Source organism: Equus przewalskii, chromosome 1, assembly GCF_037783145.1.
Source record: "Equus przewalskii isolate Varuska chromosome 1, EquPr2, whole genome shotgun sequence".
Classification (NCBI taxonomy): Eukaryota; Metazoa; Chordata; class Mammalia; order Perissodactyla; family Equidae; genus Equus; species Equus przewalskii.
Genome location: NC_091831.1, coordinates 162,826,628 through 162,849,649, shown reverse-complemented (window position 1 = coordinate 162,849,649; position 23,022 = coordinate 162,826,628). Strand labels below are relative to the sequence as shown.

The following is a 23,022-nucleotide window of genomic DNA, read 5'->3' as shown; positions in this document are numbered from 1 at the left end:
TGTTTTAAGTGGGTTTCTTGGGATGTGACAAAGGGAAATGAGACTGAGAGATTCAGGTATTGCAAGCCTGTTTAGGTCAACAGTTGCAAGTTTAGCAAGGAATTTGGTGTGAGGAAGGAGAGCAGGGCCAGATGTTTGATCCAAGTCAAGAGACAGTAAAGGAATGATGGAAAGTGGGAAGAATTTTCTGTTTTGAAAAACTACGCAGCGTTAGAGAATGGTTTCTCCTTTTGTGCTGCTATGCTATTTTAACCTCATGCCAGGAATAGTCTTAATGTAATTACCTGAAAATAAATGAGGAAGAATATGTGCTGATTTCTACTAAGTATGTTGTTGCTACCAAGAGAACAAGGGAAAAAAATAAATGAGTAACCAAATTCCTAAGGACTAAAACCTTTGAACTGCAAAATGTTATGATGTTTAGCCAGCAGAAATAAGTCTACTAAATGGTCAAGAAGCATTAAAAAAAATTAACTTGGAAGCTTTGGCCAATGTTTGACCTATTTCATCATAAATAAAGTTTGGAAGGTAAGCTTTGAGAAGTAAAATTCACATAGATATATTACTCTTACCTGTAAAGTTACAAAATTATAGGAGAAAATTGGCTATTTCTCTATTTGGAGTGGGAGAAGAATGGGTTCCAAATATGGAAACACATCTCCAGTTTATATAGTAAATCTATCTATAGAGATCAATATAGAGGTTTTTACCTCGTTGAAGCACTTTTCTTTCCATTTACTGGGTTCTGAAAGTAATTTTCAGATTTATAACATACTCGATTTAAAGCAAGTTTTAAAAATCTGATGTGTGTGAGGTGTTTGAAAGGAAAACAATAAAATAAGTTTATTGGGATCTCAGTCAACATTTTACTTTAGAACAGATGTTGGAAACCAGCTAGGCCTTTAAAAGGGGAGAGTATGGGTTGATGAACATCCAAAGGAGTTTAGTTACTATATTTCTAAGGTAGCTTTGCCTATGTGGTTGCCTGTGAATAAACCCCCAAAATATAAGTTTTATTCCTAGGAAGTTTGTTTTTCAAGAGCTGCTTGATTATTTAGATACCTCTAAAAGGAAAATAAATGTTTTTACCTATTTTCTTGGGGAGTCCATAGAAACTAAGGATAATATTTTCCGTAAAATTTCTACAGTGCTGGAGATTGGGTCTAGCAGCCCAGAGAGCAGTCTTACCTTCTTTAAGAAGCATTCCCAAATCTCCCTAGTAGGAATTAATCTATACCTTCTTGATTCATGGATTCATTCGTTCATTCAACAAACTATTATTGAAAGCGTACTATGGGTGATTACAGCTGTGAGCAAGATAAACATAGTCCCTGTCTTCCCAGAACTCACGATTTCCCGGGGAATACAGAGTAGGTACAGAGAGTTAAAAGGCAGTATTATTACTGCTGTAATGAATGAAGTTAGGCTGCACACAGATGTGGGAAGACTTCTTGGAGAAAGTGCTATCTAAGCTGAGTGAAGTTAACTGGGTGAACAGAGAGGATTAGGGGAGCAATATATGAGGCTGGGGAACCAGCTTTGTGCAGGGAGTGAAAGAGACCTAGAGATTCTGAGATGGAAAGCAGTTCAGAGTAGGTGGAGCTTGGAGCCTGAGGGAGGAGGAAGTAGACAAAAGAGAAGCTAGAGGGAGAAACAGTGGCTCTAGAACCCTGAGAGGCATGAGGTCATCACTGTTCAAGGTCAAAGAGGTAAGGGACCCAATCCTAGAATCCCAGAGTTTATTTCTTGGGACCGACTCCTAATACCGAGTACTGCATCAGTCAGAGAATAGATGCCTTGCTAACATTTCAAATAGAGGTGATTTACATAGGGAATTGAAGACAAAGGGTATTGGAGGGCTGAAAGCTTGACTAGTGGAAGCAGAGGTAAAATAGAGATTAGTAACTTCATGAAGCAGCTGCCATCCCTAGGGTTGGGGGGAACAAAATGGAACGGGTGTGGTTAACTAAACCAAGAAACTCAGAGCAGGGGCCACCATAGAGCTGGCATGCTGACTGCTAAGGAGGTGCTTGGACCCCTGGGGAGGGGTGGCCTCATAGCTGGTGCTCCAACCATTAAGGGGGTCTGTGGCTACTATACAGAGTGCTAAAAGCATGGGGAACTACAGCTGTCTGCTACTGTGGAGTGTGACAGGAGCTGGAAAACAGGAGGAGAGTTTCTTCTCCCCGCTTCTTGCCAGTGGCTCCCATTGGCAGAATTCAACAAGAAGCCAGTTGCAAGGGAGTCTGGGAAATGTGGTTTGCAGCAGGATACAAAAGAGTGGGCTTGGGCAGAGAGACAGCTGGTGAGTAATCTGCCCTGGGCATTTTATAAAAGTAACTCTAGCTGTACCTGGAAAGTGGATGGGAGGGAGGCAAACCTGGATTCGGACTGATCGGCTCAGAGGTTGTTACCTAGACAGGAGATAACTGCAGCCTGATTTAGGGCGAGGACAAGAGAGAGAAAGAGAAGTGGGTAGATGTAGAGAAATTTAGAACGCAGAATTGAACAGGATTTGGTGACTGATGTGTTGTGACGGATGAGGGGATACGTCATAGGGAATTAAGGAGGGGAGGCCTTAAGGAGGAAACTTGCGTTTCTGACTCAAGTTGATGGTGGTGCTATTTACCGAGGTAGGAACATAGGACTAGAAACTGTTTAGAGGAAGATGATTCATTCTTGCTTTGGGCGGTTGAGTATGAGGTTCCTGTGGTTCATCCAGCTGGAAATTCATTGTGGATATCTAGTCAGATGTAGATGTGATGTGTTTTCAGCATATGGGTGGTCCTTGAAGTTTTAGGAATGAATGAGATTACCAAGGGAGACTATAGAGTGTGGAGAGAAGCGAGCATAGGGCAGAATCCGGAGGAATAACAACATTTTAGGAAAGAGCACAGTAGTGAGACCAGTTTGTGAAGGAGACTGAGAAAGAGTGGTCAGAGAGGTTGGAAGAACATCAGAGTGCATGATGTCCCCGAAGCCAGGAAAGACTGTTGAAAGAGAAGGTCATGGTTGACACTTCAAGTGCTCCAAAATTTGCTGTTCAACGTTGTTTGTGTTTCTTTTATCACACTCATCAAGTCTGCCTGTTTTTCAGAGTTACTTAGGGGTGATTCTCCTCTAGTGTGATGTAGGCCTGAGACTCTGTGCTACACGGACCTCAGCATCTGGCATTGATGTTTTGCACATATGTATGTGCTTGATAGGGGTTTATTGCATTCGATTTATTAGCTGTCAGCAAACTCCAGCTTGTGGATTGGCCAGTTGTTTTTGTAAACAAAGTTTTATTGGAACACAGGTCTGCCCGTTCATTTATCTGTTGTCTGTGGTTGCTTTCATGCTATAACAACAGAGTTGAATAGTTGCCACAAAGACCTTATGGCCTACAAAACCTAAAATATTTACTATGTGGCCCTTTAGATTTGCTGATCCCTGGATTACGGTTCTGAAGCTGTTTTCTGTAAGCTGATAAGATTGTGTCTTTGACTTTTCCTTTTTTAAAAATCTTTTTATTATGTTTAGGAAAAATGTAGAGCATAGACCATGTCTTCTTGGACTTGGTCATGGTCCTGTTTTTGGTATGAAGGCAGCAGAGCCAAGGAAAAGAAAAGTTAACAGATGGTTACAGCAGTCTGTTTCAACATGACTGTGGGGCTAAATAGTACCGTATAAGGAAAACTGCTAGGGCAAGGAAGGCGGAACAGGAGGGAGCGTGGATCCATGCGTTTAAGACAGGCCTTTTCAGCTTTGTGATATACTAGGTCCTGGGCTGGGCGCTAGGATTTCTCTAGTAGCTCAGAATCTGGTTGGAGACACAGACCCGTAAGCAGAAACTTAGAGTTCCCTATAATGTGCTAGGCACAGTGATAAAGCTGTGCACAGGTGGTACAGAAAAGGGACACCTAACCCAGCCTGGGGAGAGGCAGCAGGAGGAAGAACGACCATGTTGGGGGGAGGCCACCAGATGCCATATTGCCACTTCAGAGCTGGAAGTGGATACAGAGGATCTGAGGCTGGGCGGGGTCGTCTACCAGCTGTCTAGTCGGAAGTCCCGTGTGAGACGTAGGGCCCTTGAGGCTGTGCGGTCGTGGAGAAAAGGCAGTTCTGAGAGATCTTGTCCATCACCAAAGTTTGTCTTCTAGGCATTCTTTTTTTTTTAGATGACATATTTAGTGTGGTTTGAGTTTGTGGGAATCATAACCTTGAATTGGTTGATATTCTCCTTACATAAAGTACAGAAGTCATCTTGCATTAATATGTCTTTTGACTGGATTTGTCTTGCCTTTAGGGATGATAAAAGCTCAGTGAGCTGAGCATCTAACATAGGCAAGGAAAGTTCTCTGTTTATTTAAAGCTCTGAACTTGCTGTCACTTTATTATTCGTGCCTCTCAATAACTGCAGATTACACCTTCACGTTAGTCTGACTGTGGTCTCCCAATGACCTGTGTGAGCTGATTTGGGCCGGTGTTAGTCCTAACATATGAATAAAGAAAGTGAGACACATGCTTGCAGATTTTAAGTTATTTGTTGATATTCATTGTTTTCAGTAAGTTCTCTTGTTTGCAGGTAACAGCAACGCATTCCAATCACTTGAGGAAAATAGGAGTTTTTCATAACCGTGCATATGAACTGGAAAGCGGGGCGAACCTGGGCACCTCTGGGTTCTTCCTTCTCTCTCCACCCCTCTACTCTCTGCGTAGTTGCACTGTCCTTTCCTCAATCTAAGATCAGTTTTCTCTGTAACTTTCGCTTATATGTGATCTGTGTTCTCCCCTCAGCCTCTTTCTGCATTATAACTGAGAATTAAAGCTTCAGTTCTTGCTGCTATTGGGTCATTTGCTTTGTTTTCTTTCAGAATCTGATTGGCCCAGTTTCTCTTTTCAAACAAGGCCATATTGTACTGGACTGACTCTTCCTAGGTCAAGGGCCCTCCTCTCTTCCACTCATCTTGGAATGGGAAGGTGTACCCACGTGGTTCATAAAAGCAGGAAGTTGGGAGCTCCCCTCAGAAGCATAAAGTGAGAAGCAAGGCATCCTGAGTTGTGACCTGTCCAGTACATCTCTTCCCTTCCTGGCCTGTAACTCATTTCCTACACACCCTTCCAAAGATACCCTCCTCTAATATAATCCAATCCCCATAGGTAAAACCACACATTCGCTTACGCTTTTCCCACCAGGAAGCATCCCAAAGTCATAGTCAGGTGCTACGTTGAGAAACAGTCATGGGACCACTTAAAAAGCATCATCCAATCTGAATCCACAACTCTCAGTGTTGTCCATTTCAACTCTAGTTCTCTCATGATCCAGTCTAGCCATTCTACGTGAAACGCTGACATACCCTGTGCACAATGGTGGAGACCATCTTAATACTCATTTAAGAAAGGGGAGATGAAATTTCCACCTCTTCATCTAGCTATGAGAAAGACGCGTCATACATTGGTCACTGGCTCAGCCTATGCTCTGTGTAGTAGAAGAGAGCCAACATCTGGAGGTGGGTGGCCTCCTGCTGGCTTTCTGAGGCCAGATGCTTGGAAGTAATAAGGTTTATTGGAGCAGTCTTGACTCATAAGCCCTTGGCTTGTTGCCTTGCCTCTTTTACCATGAAATAAATCCCCTGATCTGTCAACAACCACTCTAGAGTTGTTGTCTCTAGGCTGTGAATTGACATGAGTCTTTGGAAACACTCTGGAACCTTCTATTTTCTTCCTGTGACTTTCCTTCTGCTTTTCTTCTTTGTGCCTTTCCTTGTTAAAAGCTGGTTGTAGAGGTTTTTTTTCTTCTTTTTTTTAGTTCTCCAGTAGTTAATAATGTGACATTGAATAGAAATATCACTCAATGGATGCATCTCAAACCAGAATCTTTTTGGATTTTTTTCCCTTCAACCCCTGTTAAGAATTTAAAGCACTCTGATTTTGTAACAGATAAAGTAGGTATCTATGGGGCTTGAATTCTGTAATCAAGCTTGTTTATTTCTGAGCATTCTTTCTTGGCTAATTTCCATGTGGTTTCTAAGTTAATTGCATAGAAAAAACCCCCAAAATTTAGTTGTCTGCACTATATTGACATGGTTTTTGCATTTGCATTTAATCATTTGTGCTTCTTCTATCTCAGTAAGTACAGTGAGCTGTCTTTATATTTACTTACCATTGAGAACTATGTGATAAATGAGTAGAGTTAGAATAGAGGAAGTCAGCATAGTCATTTTGTAAATAAGCATCAGTGAATGCTGCCACCGTCAACCACTAAGTAACTTCAAACTAATTAAGGCATTGGAGTGTTTGGCTTTTTTTTTTTTTTTTAATAGCATATTTTATTTATCTAGTAGAAGTTCCTGAGTCCCAGCCCTGCCCTCTTTCTCTTCAGGGCTTCCCAGCTTTTGCTGGCTTGGATTGGCCCTTACCCAATGAGAAACCATTCCATTAACCATCACATTGATGCAACTATCCAGAGCCATAGGGGAGTTTCTGTGTTATAGGAAAACACACAGAGAATTAACAGACCAATTATGTAATGATGCATAGTGTTAGGTATTTCATACAGGGAGTGTAATAGGTGGTGATTATCATGGGATTGATCCTTTGGCATCCTGTAATCTATTGCTCTCCAGGTATTTTTGAGATAAACAGAGAAATCTTAGAAGTCTACTGCATGGACTGAGAGAGAAAGGCTAGATAAAAAGTTCCTTTAAGAGAGCAAAATGCAGATCTTATGTGTGTAAGCTCTCCGTATGAAGCTAGTGGTCCTTATGAGAGCAGTGGTTATTGAGAGCCCCCTTGCAGGTTCGGAGCTCCATCCATCATAGTCTCCTGACCACACCCACCCTACTGTACCTCTCCAGGTGCTGCCATTATCTTGTGTCGTAGCATAGACTTGGAACACAGTAGACAGTCGATGAAATGCCTGGTTGAAAGGATGAAAATGTGAGTAGGTAAGGTTTTGGCCTCAAATTTCTGTGAAATACTGACTCTTTAAGGTTATGTATAGAGATTAAAGAGGATATCAATGAAAGAAAACTACCAGGCTGGTGTTGGAGGAATACCGACTGAGTAGACGAACATCCTTGAATATGCATCTTTGCCCATTTGTTCAATGATTTCCTTAGGATAAATTCTTACGAGGAGAATTGGTGTTGTGCCTATTTTCAGAGCTCTGGATAAATAAAACTGAGGTGTCCTCCAGAAGCTGTATATGAGACTGCTGGAGTCCCCACCCTCGACATCTCACCTCGTTTGTTTTTGTGTCTCCAGAGCTCAGAGCAGTTGGCTTGTTGGGAGGGGGTGAGAATAGAAGGTGTTTATAAACTTTTAAGACGACTATGTGATATGAACATTTGGCTTGTTTTTGTTTGTTTTGATGTCTTTGGTTTAATTCTCCAAAGTTCGTGTGATGATTTCTTGATCTCTGCTTTACTCTCCCATTGGGCATTTTCTTTTTTTCTCTCTTGTAAACTGTGCTCTTCCTATCTTATATATTCTTACAACTTTTCCAAGCATGCTAATTAATTTAGTATCTACACCAGGTTCTTCAGTATCTACACCTGGTTCAATTCAGTAACCAGACAGGAATAAATTAGTGAACAGGCCAGATATAAGAAAAACAGGGCCACCTGGATGATGAAGGTCAATTGATGTTAAGCCTCAGTTTGGGCAATAGAATAGGGAGTGGTGGGGACTGAGGAATTTGAGATTATAGAGATACTGGTGGTGGGGGTGCAGGCCTAGTGTTGCTAGATCTTCCCAATTTGCAAGAGAAATTGGAGACCTGTTTTACATAAAATATGCATTCTTAACATGTGCATGGGCCAAGAAAACTTATTCTTGCAAAACTCTCCATTTATGACCTCAGGTCTATCCCCTCCCGCTTCAGTGAATGGGGATGAACATTTTAAAAGTAGTTTTCCTTTCACCTCCCCCTTCCCCCGATACTACTTAGTGCCAAAGGGACATTTGAGGAGTTTATATGTGTCCCAGACCCCTTCTTCTGTGGGAGCTTCTCCGTGGCCATTTCTTTCTTTTCCATGCATGTTCCTGGAGTTTCCTCTTGCTGTTCTGAAAGTGCGTAGGGGCTGTGCAGAAACATGTCCCTGCAGATGTCCTCTGTGCTCACCTTAGGTCAGGTGTGTCTGTCTAAGGCAGTCCAGGGCACGCGCCTTGCGCGGATCCCAGGTGGAAGCTGGGTGTATGTTCTAGGTCACTCAGAGCCAGCGGCTTCTGTGGCTTTCCATGGAAGTGGATCTTCCTGTGTAATCCGTGCAGGCAGACCTAATTAAATTCTTTAATTACATTTCTTGCACAGGCTTAGCAGAGTCTGTATCTCCTGATCACCAGCCTCTGAAGGATTAAAGTGTTTGCCGCTTCTGCTGCTGTGGAGCGGCAGTTTCCGATTCCTCATTTAGTCTGGCGGTTGCCTGTTTTCCTTGTCTTTCTCCTCAGTTAGACTCTTTTCCCTTGAGTATGTCTAATTGGCCTGTAATCTCCATCCCTTGCACAGGGCCTAGGTCAGTAATTACTCAGTAAATGTGTGGTGAGTGAAGGATAGGTGCTGTCCTTAGATGAAATTTCTTTGTGACCTCTGACAACAAGGAACAGTATGTGCTAGAACAGAAATCTTCATCAAAGCCAGATGACTGTCCACTCAGAAGGCTTGGAGAGCTGTGGCTCCACATTATTTGATTTCCTTGTCTGACAGTTAGTGGTGAATGATAGTGACTGTTATTCTTTATCCCTTTGTTTAATTGCTGAACCCACAGGGCCTGTCTACATTGATTTCTTTTCAACTGCTCCATTGATTGGCTTATGTGTTGACGTTCTTCTCTTCTGCCCACTGGAGTGTAAGCTCCGTGAGGGAAGGGACCGTGTTGATCTTGGTCCCTTCAGTGTCAAGGACAGTGAATGAGTGCAGCTGTGTCTTGTCCCAGCTCTGCTCTGCTCTGTGTGCTCCTTTTCTCTCCTTGCTCTTGTCCTTGCCTTTATAAAGGTCTACACAACTCTGCATCTCCCTTGGGTGACAACACTCTATCCACAGTCAGACAGACTTAAATTGGCTCTGTCATTATTTTCCTGCTTAAGCTTGTGGTTCTGTATGGTGAGGCGGAGGGGTGTGGTGGAAGCAAGACAGGATTGCAAGAGGAAAATCCATCTCTTTCTTGGCTGAGTCTAGCGGAGTCATTAAGGGAGGTCCCTTCTCTGAGCTTTGTTCTCTCTACCTGTCAAGGAGAGATGATAATACCTCCCTACGTCCCTCACAAATTGGAAAGATGAAATAGGATGATACTTGAGGAAAGCTTTGTAAAATACGCTGTGACGTGTATGTGCTTTTGCAGCTGTAAGCGGACATGCTTATATGCTTGTCTGCCTTTCCGGAAGCAGGGCGCCCAAGTGGGAGCAGGCTGACCCAGGGAGCTGGTTTCCTAAACTCCTTCCTCATCCTTCACAACAATCTTGTGAAGTGACTGGCACTACCCCATGTTAAAGATGAAGATATGATATGAATCTCAAGAGATGTAGAATTTTAGCCAAAATTATTCACTGAGGAAAGGCAAAGACAGACTCAGACCTCGATCACCTGAGGACAAATCTAGCCTTCTTTTCACCATCCGGCATCTGTTAAGATTGGGGTAGGGGAGAAGAGACTGCTGTGCCTTGGCCCCAGATTCTGCATGGTGAGCCTGATCTCCTATGCTTGAACATCTCTGTAGTTTGTTCATACGTGATACCATAAAATTCTACTAGTGTTAGCCTGAGTTAGTATTAGAGTAGTATTCAATTGATAGATTTTTCTTCCCTATAAAACACTGCACAGCTCGTTAGGTCAGAAGTTATTTTCTGGAACGTGCTGATTAAAAAAGGGGTTGACATTGAATGACAGAAGAGCTGATTGAATGGGGCAGAATCTGCATTTGCATATGGACCTTGAGTCTGACCTGGATTTGTAGGCTATTCCTTGGCATCCCAAGACACAGACCAGGATGCCCACTTACCCGTCCATCCCTCTTACATGGAAATTTAGCCATTGTTGGGATGCTGGATTCTCTCCATGGCATTCTAGTTTGTTGCTTCTGGGGAGTCTCAAGTGAACCTGTGAAGACTCTTCAGTTCCCCAGCAGGACCTTGTGCAGCTGTGTGTGGAAATCAGGATAATTCCGGCATTTCTGAGAGCACTTTAATAGAGCACTGATTACAGATTGCAGGCACCTGGTGGTGTTTTGGGACTGAGGCTGAAGGGTGCAGTTCCAAAGACAAGAACTGGGCTTGACAGATTCTTGTTTTCCTGTCCTGTGGTTCCCCTGGGCCTGGAATAGGTCCTGAGGAATCCTTGCAATAGCTGATCCAGGCTCCTGGCATCATTAGCATATGCTTTCAGACCACCAATGCCAGGGCATCCAATCCCAGACTGAGAATGGACTTGTGACTTTGCCTGGGGTACATTCTGCCTTCAGTGGCTCAGAGCACTGAGACTGTAGGAGGGGCTCCTGTTAGTTGGGATCAGAACAGAGCCCAGTGGCTTGGGACTTGGCCAAAACTATCCCACGCTTCTTGGACTGTCTCAGGCTGTTCCACTTGGGCAGGCCATCATTGCTTTTGCCCTTGACAGCCAAGTGAGAAAACAAATTGAAAACTCAAGGGAATAAAAGGTGATAGCCAAAAGTTGAGGTTTAGAAATCTATGGGCTAGAGGTCTTCTAGTTCAGCCTTAATTTTGTGCCAATTCATATAAAAATAAATGAATCTGAGAAGATTCCCCACTGCGATAAATCATGTTTTCTTTCTCTTTCCCCCTTTTTCCTGACATACCACCTATTCTCGTCTTCCGCATACTTGTGACTGCTATGATAACTTTTACTTGAATGAGCATTGCTGCAAAGTGGAGAGCTATGGCTATCCCTAATCTTGGCTTTGCTTCTCTTTAGTTGTATGATTTGGGAATTATCCTCTGGACTTCAGACTTCTTATGATTTAAGGGAGAGAATTGGATGAGCTAGACAATCCCTAAGATCATTTCCAGCTATTAAAGCTTTAAGCATAAGAATGTCAACATACTAATTTGCCCACACCTTTCAACTTAAGTATAAGCTCCTGGTTGGCAGGACCCAAAAACGTGTCAAGGGATGGTTGTTGCCTAGCTCATTTGGAAGGTCTTGCTGAGATCCTTCTCAGTAAAGTGAAGGGGATGGAATTCCCCTTGCTGACCGTTTAAATTTATGAAGCCCAGGGCATTGCTGCTAGGGAAGCATGTAAGGTTGCTGGAAGCCCTGGCCGAAAATGATAGAAGGCATAGAAAGAGTGAGCATGGAGGTAATAAGGAGGGTCCAGGTTGTACTTTCAGAATGCCAGAGGGGGGTAATACAGCAAAGGAAGTGGAAAGAGGAGGTTCCCTTGAGAACCAGCAGAAACCTTTGAAATATGTGCCTTTCATAGTTAAGCCTTTTCCGGTTTGGAAAATAGCCTACAAGGTTCATAAAACTGCCTTGTGGCAGCCATCCAAGATCCTTCCAGGAGTTGACTCCTGTTGTAAACTGCTGTCTCCAAAGGAGGCTGACGAACAGCTGTGACAGGCTTCGGCGGGCATCGTCCTGTTTATGGAGACAGAGATCTGTTGCAGACCCCCTCTGCTAAGGTATTCTCAACTCCCCAGTTTTTTATTTGTGGAATCAAAACAAGCTCTATTCTAACCAGGCTATGTGATCCTCTTTGCCAACGACACAGCATGACATGCACTCCCGAGATGAACAGATATCCAGAATGAATGACTTCAAACTACAGCCTGATTCCTATCTCTGTAGCTGCTGGCCAGGGGTGATAACAGTAGTGTGTCCATCAGAAAGCGGGGCTGAGCAGAGGCAAAACTGAAGCAGATGGATTTGTTTTGATTTACCTAGAATGCATTCCTACCTTTTCCTGCCTTTCTCATTTCTTCAGTGAGGTAGTAAGGAAGAGCAAAGACTCTGGAATCATGCTTCAGACATTCAAATCCCTGCTCTGTCCTGCCCTTTAACAACTGTGTGACTTAGAGCAACTTGCTTAAGTATTCTGAGCCTTAGTTTCCTTATCTGTAAAATGGAATCTTGCCTCCCCCTCCAGGCCCCACCAGGATAAACATATTAATGAGGATGTTCAAGTATGGAAGTCCCATATCTAAATGTCAGAATTTGAGATAGCAGATGAGAAAGCTTTTGAAGTCTGGGAGGGCCTCTTCCCATTACCATTCAAATTATGCTGCACAGGCACAAAATCATGAAGTTGACCACTGAGGAGACGGATGTAAGTTGAAATCATGATCCTTGACCAGATCCTTATGAAGCAGAAGAATTTAATGACCTTATTGAAAATCTCATTTGTAAAAGTGAGACACTGAAGAACAGAGTTGACTAGGTAAACACGTGTCAAAGGGGTCCAGGATGTGTCACATTTCTTCTGTGCCCCTCATTGCTGTGAATGACTTCATATCAGAGTATAACTGATAAAATATCAATTACTGAAATTCTCTCAAGAAATTATAAAGTGATGATATGCTCCAAATCAGGGATACAAGTAGGAAATACTGCTTTAAAATTGATATTAGATCTAGAGAATATTTTGAGAAGTTTTGATCTGAGTTTTAGGAAGTATGTAAACTTGTTTTAACTATATTTTGGGTTTTTATAGGTTTCATATGCTTAAAAAAAATGGAGGGCCTTTTTAAAGGCTTATTATCTTTTTAGTGTTATATTCCAGGTCTATCCTAAAATAGAGCTGAATTAAGAGAATTTATGATTTACCTAAGATTTGAATAAACAAATATTTGATATAAAAGGCTCATCTTATGCTTGCTGGGGGGTTTATTTATTTATTTATTTATTTTTAATGACTGATATATTTGGTATTTTTCTGTCTACGCCCAGCCCATCCTCTAAGAGGAAGACACCCAAACCACTATCTCAGTCTCCATGTCCTTTCATGTATGGGTTTGGTGTCCCCCGTTCTATTGCCAGTATGAATAAAAGAAACATATGAACTCAGTAAGCAGTACAGAATATAGCACCTAATTCAAATGTTTATTTTCATGTTGTCAGTCCTTGTGTGGCTTTGTCCATATTTGGTCTGAATAGATTTGTCTGTTGCCAGTGTTGTCACTATAAACAACGCTCTCAGGCCAGTATGTTGTTTTCTTAGTCTGCCAACTAGCTGTTGGACACCACCATGACATGAACACTCAAAAATTGGGAGGTGCCAACAATCTGAGCTCCTTTTGGTTCATTTTTTGAAATGGTTAAATTCATTTTTGGGGCCTGCCTCATATTTTGGCGTGATAGTCCTGTCTGAATCCAATGAGTGAATCCCAGCCTGCCCTTCCGTTGGTCCTCTTTTTCTCCCCACGACTGTAGAATTGGTATATGGTACTGTAGAACCAACCGAACTGGGCCTTGGGATTTCAACTTGTGAACATGGAGCTTCTGTTATAGAAGGAATCCCTCAGAATGAGTGATATGAGTGATGCTTATGAAATCTTCATCTCACTTTAACAAATCCTCCAAATGGCATATTCCCAGCAGCTTTTTTTTTTTTTGGTGGTGATGTTATTTTTTGGCTTTGTCATATCACTTCTTGAAGTTAGAATGTAGTGATTGATAAGAGGCTTAAAAAGTCCACCCGCAATGTAAATAAACTTGTGTAAACACAGGTCTTGTGGTCCGGGTGTAGAACAGGATTTGTTCTTTGAATATTAAACTTACAAGAAGCACGTGCTTACTGAACACATAAACAAGGAAAAAGGAGATGAAAATAGTCTAGATTTATAACTGAAGCAGACATGAGTCACTGGCTTGGAGGATCCTGTGAACATGATGTCTCCTACAAAGGAGGGTTAGTGTAGACAGGGAAAGAAAGCCACCATGTCTGATAGTATTTGCTAGCCTGATGGTGGAAAAGAGCTTCCTCTTTCCCTTCCTTAAAGAGTTAAACGTTACGACCAGGGCTGCGAAGTGTGGTTGTGCTGTTTTCGCACTGCTCCAAAGGTGAGTGTCAGAGGGGGCAAGTGCAAACTGACCTCTAGCTGGTGTTCTGTCCACCAGGCCATGGGCCCCACCAGGAGCTGCATTTGCTCAGAGGAAAGGTGACATTTTCTTCTCACAAAATACCTTCCAGGCCTTGTTGTAGTTGTTCACAGCATTTTCTCTTCTTTTTCACAACTCTTTGAAGGTGGAATTTATCCAGTTTCACCTTTGAGATTCCCAGCACCACGCCTGGACTGAAGTTGAAAAGAGAGTAGCACAGACCGATAATTGGATCTCAGTAAAATATATTTCGAGATATCCTCCAGTTTAGGGAGAAAAAGTGTGTCTCAGAAACAAAATGTTTTAAGGAGCATTCTAGTCAGGTTAGAGCAGAATACGAATACTGGTCTGCAGAATCTCTGGCTTATTTTCTTGTTTCAAAATCCAGAGATCATCACATTAACATTTTGGCAAGCTTTTTTCTAGATGTCTCTTTATGCATATAGATATGCACATATCATTTTACATTCATAAGTACATTCACTGTTTTGTAACCTTGTTTTCACTCTGTATTAGGTCATTGTCATTTTTCAAGTCAGTATCTATAGATCTATCCTGTGGTTTTGAAAGTCTATGTAATATTCCATTGGGTGGATGGGCTGTACTGTATTTAACCAAAGAAGATTGGATACTGATGGATATTTAGGTTGTCTGTAATGTTTTGCTTTTAAAAATGAATCTGAAGGAAGCATGCATGGTGTTTAATACACACATACAGCATTCCCCTTTTCTTTATTTTGGGGAGTGAGAGCTGCTGGATCAAAGGATTCCAACTCAAATATTAATCTCTATGAGAAAGGAATTACAACTTCTTCGTAATCCTTACACCAATAGAGGTGGGTTAAAAATGGCGTATTTTACCATTCATAAAAACACGTACCCAAAGATTCCAGTTTGCAATCTTAAAGCAAACTCTGAAAGATACACTTAGCCGGTTCTCTTGATTGTATACTTGGGATTGTGTGTGTGGAAGTGCTTTGTGGATCACCAAGTGCTGTGCAAATCTCAGTGACTCGTTACTAGGACTCTTAAGAGTCTCTGCTATGTACTCTCGAGAAATGTTTATGGAGTTTTTTTAATTTAGTTCATAAAGAGATCAGGAACCAAACAAGTCCCAGGCCTTGCCCCCCAGTCTCTGAGAGCAGGTCCTGAGCACTCCAGTGGGCGCTGAAGTACAGTCTTTGTTTGGAGTTCCTTCTTTAAGGTATTTCTTTGTCTACAAATATTTTTGTAGCAGAATAGAGAATATTTTTAGCTTTTATTTATAGACTCGTAAATTTTATTTTCCTGTTTGGAAGTATCGGGCTCCTTCCAGGATATTTTTAGAGGATTTTCTGTATGATTTATTGATTTAGTCTGGATCTTTAAATCTGGTGAAGTCTTTAGAAGGGGTTCTTGGTCTGACGTGCCCATCTGACTTCACACCCTGACAAGCCCATACCACGGTCCTTGTTGTTTCTACCAAACAGAGTGATGAACTTAAAGTGATTGCACTTTTCAACTTTGAATGTTATCACCAGATTAAAGTTATCTGTCTATTTTAGTGACATATCTGACTCCCTTTTTAGAGTCTACTTATAAGAAGTTTTAGTTAAGAGTAGTAGTTGAACTACGTGGAAAAAGTGGCTGGTGGACTAAAATCTTTGTCTAATTTATTTAGTTTATCAGCACATATACATGCCGTGGAGAGACGAAAGTTTTTATCTTGAGAACTATCATATCAAAGAGTAAAGTTGTCTAAGTAGAAATTTTGCATATTTAGAATAATCAGTAACCCTTACTCGAGTAAACTTTTTAGAAGCTAAATTGACCTCAAATTATCTCATTGGTCTTAATATACGAAACCAGAAAAAAGAAAATTGATTTTCATTGCTTAATGAATTGCGTATTTTCTGACTACCGGATGAAGTTTTTGGATTTTGGAGGAAAATTAACATTTTCAGATTATTTTTAGGTTTAATGACTGTGTAATAACATCTGACTTGTAACATTTAGTATTTTTGCACTGTGGGCTTTAAGAGAAGCGATTTAATGTTTCTCTTCTTTGGTTTCAATATTTGTAACATTGACCCATTCGTTGTCAAGGTAATTGTGTTTCTCTGTCAAGATCTGAGGCGTGGAGAAGAAACAGTTAAATATAGTTGAGCTTGAATCGTACTTATCCTTTAGAATATTACCTTGGACAGTGTAGAAGGATGATTGTGAGCAAGATGGGGGTACTGGAGCCCTCATAGGAGGCATGCAAATGTTCAGGCCGGGGATGATGAGAATCCAAACCTGGGCAGAGGATGTAAGAATGAAGAGGAACTGGTGGAGTCCAGAAATATGAAATTGAATCCACAAGACTGGGTGGTTGGTTAGTTGTTATAGGGGTTTGGAGGGTTGGAGGGAAAAGGCAGGGTCTAGGTTAACTCTCAGTGGAAATGCTCAGTTGGCAGCTATGATTTTATATCTATGGATTTAAAGCCAGGAAGGCAGTCGTAGCTGGGCGCATGATTAGTGTCATCAGATTAAAGGTGGGAGTTAAAGTTGCATTTGTAGCATCTCAAAAAGTGACAATGCAGAGAAGGCCTTTCTTAGAGAACAACCTTATTTCTCTTATTTCTAAGTTATTTGAGGTCACTTCACGAGAGTTCCCATGCGCTAGGGCAGACCAGCTGATTCTCCCCAAAAATCTTCCAGGATGATATCATATTTGCTGTTAACTTGGAGAATTCTGAAATTTGAATTCAGCTTGTTTTTTTTTTTTTAAAGATTTTATTTTTTTCCTTTTTCTCCCCAAAGCCCCCTGGTACATAGTTGTATATTCCTCGTTGTGGGTCCTTCTAGTTGTGGCATGTGGGACGCTGCCTCAGCGTGGTTTGGTGAGCAGTGCCATGTCCGCGCCCAGGATTCGAACCAACGAAACACTGGGCCGCCTGCGGCAGAGCACGCGAACTTAACCACTCGGCCATGGGGCCAGCCCCGAATTCAGCTTATTTTGAGCGCACTTGCCTCAGGATTGGGTCACACTAACTAGTTTAAGAGGATGGTGTCTAAAACTAGGGATTCTACCTGCTTGTTAGCAATGGGAATATAACTGTCCTACGGTCCAGATGACTTGTGTTGGCACAGTCAGTGCCAAAACAGGCTCAGAAGATCGTGTGTTAGACATGGGATCCGAATAGGGAAGCTAATGAGGTTAGAGGAATCAGTTGTCTTATGCTCTTAAGCTAAATAGATGGCACCTCTATCTCGCCAGAGGAGGCTCTTGCCTCTCAGGTGGGGAATATTTAAGGCCTGTAGGCCACAACCCCTTAAAATCATCTGGTGATAATGAATACCCTAGTAAAGGGCATCTGCACTTTTAACTGGGAGTACCTGCCACTTCTCCTTGTCTCCTCTCTCCTGACCACAGAGGACAAGTGTCAGTTCCACTACTGGAAACCAAAAATGTTAGTGTTGGAATGCAAAACATCATGCATCTTGTACCCTTTTCCTTATTATGGACTTCATCTGCAGAATCCCTGAGTTTGTAGGAGTTCACAACTCCTACCCTGAAGGATTATTTTATTTTCTGGTTACTTGTGCAGTGTGGGGAGTGGCGGCCATCTCACTACAGTCCCGTGTACTAACAAAAGCAGATATGGATTTGATGGCTTGAAGTGAGAAGAGAGAAGAAAAAGACTTGAGAAAGATTGAAGCTGACTGTGATTAGTTTCTGCAGCTAGCACTGAAGGCAGCTAGCTGCTTTGACTTGCAAATCATATTGTAGGTTGGTTTCTTGGATGGAAAAGCTTTGTAATTATAGCCTATAGAAGCTGTAGACCAGGAAGAGAAAAAAATTCCGTGGAGTTGTAGGGGAGGAAAAAGAATTTTCCCTCTACCCTTCTGAGTTCTTAGCTGAGACCCCTGTAAGAAAAACAGGTTCACAACAGGTTTATTGACACATATACCTCGTGTGAATGTGGGAGATACCCAGGGAAAAATGAGTCACTCCCTGAAGTGGTTTAGAATTCAGGATTATATACCATCTTAATAGGGAAAGAGAAGGGGGATGTACTCTTAGGGGAGAGTAAAGGATGTCTAGGAAAGGTGAGTGGGCCCTTAGAAGAATAGATGGGAGGTATGATAGTTTGTAACCAAGTCTGTATGAGTATGGTGTTGACTTCTAGCCTCCTCTCCTGTGACATGTCAGTCTTCCCTGGTTGAGGAAACTTCCAGAGAGGGGATTTATGACAACTGCGTTCCTTTTGGAGGACCTGTCTTTAGGCAGGTTAGGGGAATTCAGAGAAAGCCTCTCCCTGCATTTGCTGTTTTTCAGATACCTTCAGCTCAAAATAATCAAAATACTAATGTGGCATGTTTTGGGCGTATGTGTCTTGTTACCTTCAAGGTGATGTAGGTTGGAATAACTATGGTCGTGGGTGCGCCATTGCTGTTTTCGTCTTGTTTCCTTACAGTGGAGTCCCAACCTTGGGCTGGGTGTTGATTTACCAACAGTAAGATGTACGAGCTGATAGAGCTACTTGGTTGAATCAAGAGAAAAAATCATGTAACATCTCTTCCTGTAGTCTCTCCTGAGAATATGTTCCTTTCCATCCCATAGTTCTTCTTTAGGCTGTTGGCTTTTAAATTCGGTGTCAGGATGGCTGCATGAGAACCGATTAGGGAGTTGTTTAAAATAGGGATCCCAAGATTCTCATTCGGTGAGTATGAAGGAGGGGCCCAGGAGTCTGCATTTTTGTAAAGCTCTCTATACTGAATTCAGATGTGCAGTCAGGTTTGGGAGACACTCATAGATTATTGCCACGAGGCTACGATAGTACCCCTTTTACTTTCTGATTCTTTCTCTTCTAATCCACTGTATATCCCCGTTCCCAGGGTGGCATTAAAAACATACACACATACGTGCAGGCACACAGGCCTGTTAATATCATTGTCCTGAACAAAAGCTTTTGACAATTTCCTATAGAATGAATATGATAATCTCTTATGAGTGACTTCCCTGAGGGTGAAGCCTATAAAACGGTTAGTAAGAGCCTTCCATGTGATAGACCATTTATCCATATTTAGAAGATTTCATACCCATGAATGAGGAAAGTGAGACTTCGGTAAATAAAGTTGAGTTTCTCGTTTACAGATACCTTCTTGTATGGATGGCTACATTTACTCAGCTTCTACAAGTTCAGAGGGTCTTTTATTTTTCATACTGTACTACACGAGTTAATGAAAATTTCCATTGTTAAGCATTTGTTATGATTCAGGCATTAGAATAAGTGATCTGCATGCACTGTTTCATTTAATTCTTCCAATACGTGGTTCCACGAGGTAGGTGAGGATACCTCCAAGTTGCAGTTAGTAAACCGAGGGTCTGGAATTGTAAGAGATTTACCCAGGCACTTAGGACTTAAATGTTGGAGCTGAAATTTGAAACCAGGTTTGTTTGATTCCAAGGCTTGTGCTCAATGAAGTTACTGTTTGATCTTTTCTCTGTCTCTTTTCTTTTTTTTTGTTCTTGGCCACTGAATATCAGTATAAAAAAACAAAAGGTCAATTCCATTTCTTACTAGTTTTTCAAAAGAAGAATAGGATTTCTTAAGAGTTTGGTAAAACATGCATGTTCTTTTCTTCCTTTTTTCTTCCTGACAGATTTTACATAAGAAAATGATAGCTTTTTCTGTCTTTTAACCATAGTTTTAGAAAAATGTGAATCCGAGGGAAGAAAGCAGAAGCCATGCCACAGTTGGGAAGGCGCTGGTCAGAGAACGCTTGATGACTTTGGGAATATGACTTTCTTTCTGCATTGCTTATAGAATGTTTGAGGCCCCTGTGTACCAGTGGCTTTCTTTTTCACATGTCCCCAAATGGTGAGAGATGAGAGGCCTTGGAGCTTGAAAAGAACCAGTATATGCCTCTCTCTTTTTAAAAAATGTCCCTGTAAATTATAATACCCTGCCTAGGAAAGGCATGGGGTAAATCATGGCCGGAGAAGTTCTGTTTGCTAACTTCTAGGAAAACTTCTAGGGTATCAGGTATTGGTCAGCACATTAGAAAACAGGTCCCCCTACACTTGTCGTTTCATTCTCAGCCAGTATGAAGAAGCTGGTGGCAATGATAAAATGTCATGATCAGAGCACAGATAGATCTGGGTATAGGTCTATAGCATGTAGATATAGGGATAGATAGAAAATAAAAAGCAACACTTTTTATTCTTTATTCTTGGTGCCACTAAGAAAACTTGTTCTATTATAGGATTGAAATGAGGAGAAGTTTGTTCAACCACAGGGATGCTGTTTTTTAATATATCTCTTTCCTACCGCGAGGGTACAGATGTAGCCCAGTTACAGGTAGACAGTTGTTTTGGTAGCATTTGTGAATCTTGCATTGTGAAAGATGTTGCCATGGTCACCCCTCATAAATCATCTAGATTTACGTGAAAGCTTTGATGAGGTCAGTAGTCAACTCCTTGAGAACTACAACCGTCTTAATAATTTCCTGCATCTCTAATACTGAACATAGAGGTATTACATAGTAGGTGTTTGTTTACCAGTTGGCTCAGTTTTACAGCAAGTTGATCAACTCTTTGAGCCTCTGTTATCATATATAGCTGTGCTGTTGATCCATGTTCAGAATCTCTGAATACTCTGTACAACCTGTGTGACCGACTCATCGGCCCAGCCCTCTCTGCATCTTTAGTTCTGATTTGTTAATTGCTTGAACAAATGCTGGTTACTAATTAAGACATAGAATATGACTAGGATGATGGAATAGAAAACATTTACTCAAGTTACTGTTGAGCTTTTTGGAGGGTAGGGTTAAAGTTCTGATTGACCTTGAATATAATAAACACAAATAAGCAGAATTAAGATCGTTAGGGAAGTACAACTTTTGGAAAACTAAATATAACATGGGGACTTTGTATATGTAAGTTTGGGTGGAGATGTAGGGGACACTCATTGTGAGTCAGCAATAGACTGCTTTATTTTCTTAATTATTGGGCACGAGTGGCCAGTTAACCACAGGAGCATAACATGTGGGAACTGCTGGGTAACGTTTCCAAAATACTTAGCATTAGTCAGACACTTTTTTAGAATTCTGTGTCCACTTTGGCTGAAAGAAAATGTGGAGAATTTGGCAAGGGCCCAGAGCATGGCTAGATGCAGAGGAGCACTGGAAAATAGGACCCATTGAAAGAGGCTAATAAATAAGGATTAATTACTTAGCCTGATCCAAAGCAGCCGAAGGGTGATTAAATTAATGGTCTTCTGTTGCATGTATAGTTATTATGTAGAAGATAGAATTATTTCCACTTTAAGTAGAATTAGGAAAATGGATTTACACTACAGTTAAAGGAGATTTTGAAGTTGCATAAAGAATTTCTTGACTTTAGGGGTTGTTGGACGGTGGAAAGACTTCTCAACTGGAAATGTGAAATTGTGTTCCTTACAGAATAGGAATGGGAGTGGGTAGTGCTTGCTAGCTTGAATTAGGTACACTTGGGGTAGAGATTGGCAAACTTTCTAGATCCCATTTCATGGTACTCATCTCACATTGTGTTGGACATTTTTCAGGGAGTAAATCAGTATTCCCTTTTTGTTTGTATTGTTTCATAGTTAATACAAATGTGAAGACCTTGCTTTTAATGATTCTGTAATGCATTTCAAGCAGGCGGGAGGTTAAACTGCAAATTGAATATTACGTCACCTGCGGATCAACTTGCTTTTCCTTCTTATTTGGACCCTTACAATATTGTCAATTCCAACTTGCCTTTTCTTTTTCTTCTTTAGAAAATTCTCTGCGTGCCCTCCTCGCTTGTTCTACAATGAGCGCCAAATCTGCCATCAGTAAGGAAATTTTTGCACCTCTTGATGAAAGGATGCTGGGAGCTGTCCAAGTCAAGAGGAGGACAAAGAAAAAGATTCCTTTCTTGGCAACTGGGGGTCAAGGCGAATACTTAACTTATATCTGCCTGTCAGGTAATGAAAACCAGATATTAATATTATTAAAACAACTTCTATTTGAAAACAGTTAATTCTAAGGTCTCTAAGAGGGTTATGTACCCAGCTTTTGTACATGTCTGCTCTTCCCCTCCTGTATCCTGTTTCTCTGTTGTCTTCTCTGATCCTAATTTACCTCTACTTTTGAGGTTGCTTTGTAAGAGTAAGGTAATGAAGTCCAATTTTAATGTATTTTCCAGTTCATTAAGAGCTTCTCTAGCGGGTTTGACAGTCACATTTGTTTGTCTGTACTTTCCTTCACTAGGATGTTGACAGAAACTGGGCTGTCCTCGGCGATTTTTGTTTTAGAGTAATGCCTAGTATTTGGATAATTGTCATTACCAGCAGCCTGAGTTTCGTGGGCTTTCTTTTTCTCAACAGTTGCCAATAATCAGTTATAGTTTGTCTCAAGACAAATATCAACACCTAATGGAATGTGAGAAAGTAGCCTCAGCTCACAAGTCACTGCTTTGCTCACAGCCGTTCCTTCTCAGGAAGAACATCTGTTTTATTAAAGCTTAGAATTTTGCTGGATTATTTTTTCTCTTTCTCTTTGTGATTGTAGGAGATCTGTGGGATTTGCTGTAGATTCATACCAAGTTTCCTGAGAGAAAACTTGGATAAGTTTTCCGTGGAGCTATGGGTGACGCTAATCTGAACAGCTGGGGCGTTTGTAATATTCTTGATAATATTTCCTGTAACTAGGCAATGGAAGAACTAAGCTCACCTTCATTCATCTTTTTTTTGTTTCCTTCAATTGGGGCTTGGAAAGAAAATTTTGTTTTTGGACCCATTTTTAGCTTTTAAAAAAATTAAGCCTCTGATCATTGAAGTTTATCAGAATTTATCTCAGTGTGAAGATAGCTTTTTTCCAGAAAGAACACATAAAGATAGTAATAAGACTGTATCTTGGTTTAAAATGACATGAGAACATAGCCCTTTGGTAAGAAAGCCTTTTCAGTGGTTACAAGAAAGCTTTTATTTAAATGAATATGAGAGAAGCGACTTTGA

General features: G+C 41.2%; 1 protein-coding gene across 5 annotated transcripts in view; it reads left to right on the top strand.

The window, feature by feature from the left end:
* The window catches only part of STXBP6 (syntaxin binding protein 6), a 230,839-nt gene that overhangs the window by 47,173 nt on the left and 160,644 nt on the right, over positions 1 to 23,022 (top strand). For 4 of the 5 annotated variants that reach the window (XM_008531122.2, XM_008531124.2, XM_008531127.2 and 1 more), the window contains one exon: positions 21,802 to 21,990. The exons of the other annotated variant lie outside the window; for it this stretch is intronic. In XM_008531122.2, the coding sequence (XP_008529344.1) occupies positions 21,837 to 21,990 (154 nt within the window). In that variant the 5' untranslated portion in view covers positions 21,802 to 21,836. The remainder of the gene's footprint in view (positions 1 to 21,801; positions 21,991 to 23,022) is intronic. 5 annotated transcript variants of the gene reach the window in all.